The sequence below is a fragment of the Penaeus monodon genome, chromosome 26 (genome assembly GCF_015228065.2).
Source record: "Penaeus monodon isolate SGIC_2016 chromosome 26, NSTDA_Pmon_1, whole genome shotgun sequence".
NCBI classification, from domain to species: Eukaryota; Metazoa; Arthropoda; class Malacostraca; order Decapoda; family Penaeidae; genus Penaeus; species Penaeus monodon.
In genome coordinates this window covers 3,971,551-3,976,550 of record NC_051411.1, presented here as the reverse complement: position 1 = coordinate 3,976,550, position 5,000 = coordinate 3,971,551, and the positions used below count along the sequence as shown (strand labels likewise).

The 5,000-nt window shown below is 42.6% G+C and overlaps 1 protein-coding gene across 1 annotated transcript in view; it reads left to right on the top strand.

Moving 5' to 3' along the window:
- Nucleotides 1-5,000, top strand: part of LOC119589542 (protein tilB homolog) — a 23,741-nt gene that overhangs the window by 13,797 nt on the left and 4,944 nt on the right. The window contains exon 9 of the mRNA XM_037938142.1: nt 1,978-2,143. Within this exon, the coding sequence (XP_037794070.1) occupies nt 1,978-2,143 (166 nt within the window). The remainder of the gene's footprint in view (nt 1-1,977; nt 2,144-5,000) is intronic.

The window sequence follows — 5,000 nt, the reverse complement described above, 5'->3', positions numbered from 1 at the left end:
GGAAGAGAAAAGGGGGAGAGAAAAAGATAAGAAATAGGGAAAGGGTAAGAAATAGGAAGAGGAAGGAGATAAGGAGAAAGAGAAGAACGAAGGAGAGACGGATGAAGGAAAGGATGATAAAAATAATTGAAAATACAAAGTAAAAAAAAAAAAAGGAAAATGAAGATAAAGATAATGAACAAAAAAATCATGTCGATAAGGAAAGGGATGATGAAGATAATAACAAAGATGAAACCGAACGAGAGGATAACAATAGACGAAAGAATCGCCCTCTTCGAAAGGGGTTTCAGTTCTACAGAATCGGGTCGGATCCCACTTCGGAGTTGATCCGCGATATTGTTTTGTCGCGCGAGAGAAAGGATTTGGCGGGAGGAGAATAACGGGGTTTCTGCTTCTCTTTTCGCGGGTGATCACATTAGATCCTTTTGGGCGATGTCTCTCGCAGCCTTTCTCTGTTTTTTGTGTTTTGTTTTCTCAATCTTTCTCTCTCTCTCTTTCTCTCTCTCTCTCTCTCTCTCTCTCTCTCTCTCTCTCTCTCTCTCTCTCTCTCTCTCTCTCTCTCTCTCTCTCTTTCTCTCTCTCTTTCTCTTTCTCTGTCTCTGGCGTGAATAATCTAGTAGTATTGTAACAGTAAAATGAAATCTGTTTCTGTTTTAATAACTTCATATATATTTGATAAAGGGTCGATGAATACTTTTCATATGGTCCTCTCCTGTTCTATGCCTATTCCTCTTTTCCATATAATTTCTCATTTCATTCCGATTCTTTCATCTCTCCTTTAACGCTTCCCCTCTGTTTCACTCGCACCATTTATCATCCCTTTTCATTTCCTTCGTTTTATGTTCTGTATTTCCTTCTTCCTGTCTCTCTGCCTCTCCTCTTTTATTATTTTTCCTCTTTCTCTCTGCTATTCTTCTTTAATTCGTTTTTCTTCTTTGGGTTTGTTTTTATTATTGATTTTTATTATTTTCTCTCCTATTCCTCTTCTGTTTTCGCTGTCTTTCTTTCTTATTTTTTTCTTTCTCTCTGTTTCTCTCCTTCTCTTCCTTTCCTTTTTTTTCTGTGTCCATTTTCTTTCTTTCTTTTCTTTCTTTACTCCTCTCTCACTTCATTTTTTTTCTCCTCTTCATTACCTCCCTCCTCTTACCTCCTTCCTTCTCTCCTATCTCATCTCATCTCCTTTTCTTGTATATTATTTCTTTTCTTTCTTATCTCCCCTTTTCCTCTTCCTATTTGAACTCTCCACTTTTACCTTTCGGTTCTTCTTCTTCTTCTTCTGTTTTCTTCTCCCCCTTCTCTCCTCTCCATTCTCTTTTCATCCATTCTGCCGTTCCCTCTCCTCCTCTTTCTTCTTCTTCTTCTCTCTCCATCCTCCTCTCACCCATTCGCCCTCCCTCCTCCTCCTCCTCCTCTTCTTCTTCTTCTTCTTCTTCTTCTTCTTCTTCCTCTTCTTCCTTCTCTCCTCTTCTTCCTTCTCTCCTCTTCTTCCTTCTCTCTTCTCCCTCCTTTCCTCTTATTCCATTCTCACCCTCTCCCCTCTCTCTTCACTCTCCTCCTCCAACCCCCCGCCCTTCCTCCTCCTCCTTTTTTTCCTCTCCATCTTCTCGCCAATTCGCCCTCCTCCTCTCCTCTCCTCTCCTTCTCTCCTCTCCTCTCCTTCTCTCCTCTCATACCCTTCCCCTCTCTCTTCACTCTCCCCTTTCTCCTCCTCCTCCTTCTCCACCTTTCTTTCCATCCTCTCCTCGCATTATCACTCTTTCTCTCTCTCTCTCTCTCTCTCTCTCTCTCTCTCTCTCTCTCTCTCTCTCTCCTCTCTCTCTCTCTCTCTCTCTCTCTCCTCTCTCTCTCTCTCTCTCTCTCTCGCTCTCTCACTTTCCCCTCTCTCTCCCTCTCTCTCTCTCACTCTCTCACCTCCCCCTCTCTCTCCCTCTCTCTCTCTCACTCTCTCACTTCCCCCTCTCTCTCCCCACCACGCAGGTACCTCGACGCCAGCCAGGTACAGTGTGACGTAGAACCGTGGTACGTCAGGGTGCTCATTAGGGGAAAAGTGCTTCAACTGGTGCTTCTGGAGGAGGTCAGGCCAGGTCAGTCCACAGCGCAGAGGTCGCAGGTCACAGGTCATCTGCTGGTCACCATGCCCAAGGTGAGTTTTTTTTTGGAGTGGAGGGAGAGGGAGGGATGGGTGGGAGGGAAGGAGAGGGAGGGAGGGAGAGGATGGGAGGGAGAGAGAGAGAGAGAGAGAGAGAGAGAGAGAGAGAGAGAGAGAGGGAGAGAGAGAGAGAGAGAGAGAGGGAGAAAGAAAAAGAGAGACAATGAAAGGGGGGGATAGAGAGTATAAAGCCACCCGCTCTCTTAATATCATTTTTATCTACCTATATCAATCGCCACACTCCCTCTACATTCACACCCCAAGTGTTATCAGTCCCACCCTCACACGCCAATGTCATATACCCAACCTTTCCGTACGTCGATTACTTATAAACCCTCTGATACTTTACATACTCCCTGTATTTTGGTCTCATCTAAGTAGTGTCTCCATGCACTTTACATATAATATCCTTACCGTGTTTATCGACGTGCAATCGACGAATTAAAGACCGGAAGTTCAAATGAAAAACAAACTACAATTCGCTGACGGATTCCTTGCCATTTTCTTCTTCGTCTCCTTCTCTATCTCTCCCATTTCCTTTTTTTTCTTCTTTACGCTATCTTTTCCATTCTCCTTTTTCTTTTCTTTACGCTGGGTCTTCTTCCTTCGTCTTAGCCTTGTATATGATACAGAAAAGATGTTGAATAGGAATGAATATCTTCGCATTATAGGAAATATAGGAAACGGTTTCGATTCTATCACTGTCAGATGATTGAGAGAGAGGGAGAGAGAGAGAGAGAGAGAGAGAGAGAGAGAGAGAGAGAGAGAAACATGAGAGAGAGAGAGAGAGACAGACAGACAGACAGAGAGAAAGAGAGAGAGAGAGAGAGACAGAAAGAGACAGACAGACAGAGAGAAAGAGAGACAGACTCCTTTTCAGATCACCAAAACGACCAGCACACCTTTTTTGTAAGCGTTTTCTTCAACCGCCAGTTCCACACTAACTGTTCAGACGCGAATAAAAGTGAGGTGTAAGGGAAAAAGAGTGTCTGAGAGAGAGATAGAGAGGTTTGGGTTTTTCGATGATCAGGCGACGAATCAGCAACATTTCTTGTAAACCTCATCTCGACACGCTTTCGGGGAGAGGGAGGGAGGGAGAGGAAGAAGGAGGGAGAGAGGAAAGGAGATGAAGACAGACATAGAGACAGGAAGACAAAGAGAGAGAAGGGGGGAAGCAGAGAGAGGGGAGGGGAGAGAGGTGGAAGGGGAGAGAGAGAGAGAGAGAGAGAGAGAGAGAGAGAGAGAGAGAGAGAGAGAGAGAGAGGAGAGAGAGAGAGAGAGAGAGAGAGAGAGAGATAACACACATACGCACACACACACACACACACACACACACACACACACACACACACACACACACACACACACACACACACACACACACACACACACACACACACACACACACACACACACACACACACACACACACACACACACACACACACAAGAAAAAACAAACACAGTTTTCAGAGCATACGACTGCAAATCAATCTCCCAGATAAGAAACTTTTTTTTTCGTAATTGCAATCAAGTTGTTTTCGCTTTGTTAAACTTGAACAGAATGTTCTTTTCCGTGCAGTTATTTGTTCTTGCTCTTGTTCATTAAGCCCCCACCCCCCCTTTTTTTTCTTTTTGTTCATTGTGAGTGTGAACATTCATGCGTAATAAAACCTTTGTTCAATATTTTATTGAATTTTCATTCCTTTATCTATTTTTAATTAGTCATTTTTAATTACTTTTATCAAACATTTTCCGTATTGCACACGCAACAGAACATATAAAAAAATAATAAAATAACATATAAACAATAACAAAATCCACAAAACAAACAAACAGAAACATGTGTCGATCTTTAACAAACTAAACGAAATAAAAAAAGCATGAAAAAAAAAAATACTCTGGCTATAACCCATACAATACAATAGCATTTTTTCAACCCTTTTCAAACGCAGTGGGTTAAACAAAATTAGCGCGTCTGAATTTCAGCGTCCGTGTTTTAATGAGCAAGGCAAGAAACGGAAAAGAAACTTGAACTGTTTAATTTGCAATTGCTTCCACGTCTCTGTGCTCGCGTTCTTGTTTAACATGTACACACACACACATGCGGATACACACACACGCATACACACACATGCGGATACACACACACACACACACACACACACACACACACACACACACACACACACACACACACACACACACACACACACACACACACACACACACACACACACACACACAGGCGAATACACACACACACATACACATGCACAAAAACATACGCAGAGAGACAGAAACATATACACACGCGCACACGAATCTACACACATACGTACATACACAAAAATATATGTACAAACACAAACACGCACATACACATGCATAGGTTCGCTTAAACGGACATTCACAAATACGAACATAAACATAAGCACATACAAATATGGACGTAAGTGCACACTCACACACACACACACAAATACACACGCATACACTTTCCTAGCAAACACAACCATACACACACACTTCCCTCGTAAAAACACACACACAAACATATACACACATACACTTCCCTCGCAAACACACACACACTTCCCTCGCAAAAAAAAAACACACAAACAAATACAAATACACAAACAAATGCACACACACACACTTCCCTCGCAAAAAAATACACACACTTCCTTCGCAAACACACACACACTCTTCCCTCGCAAAAAAAACACACACACAAACAAATACACACACACTTCCTTTGCAAAAAAAAAATACACACACTACCCTCGCAAAAACACACACACAAACAACTACACACACACACACACCCCTCGCAAAAACCCACACCTTG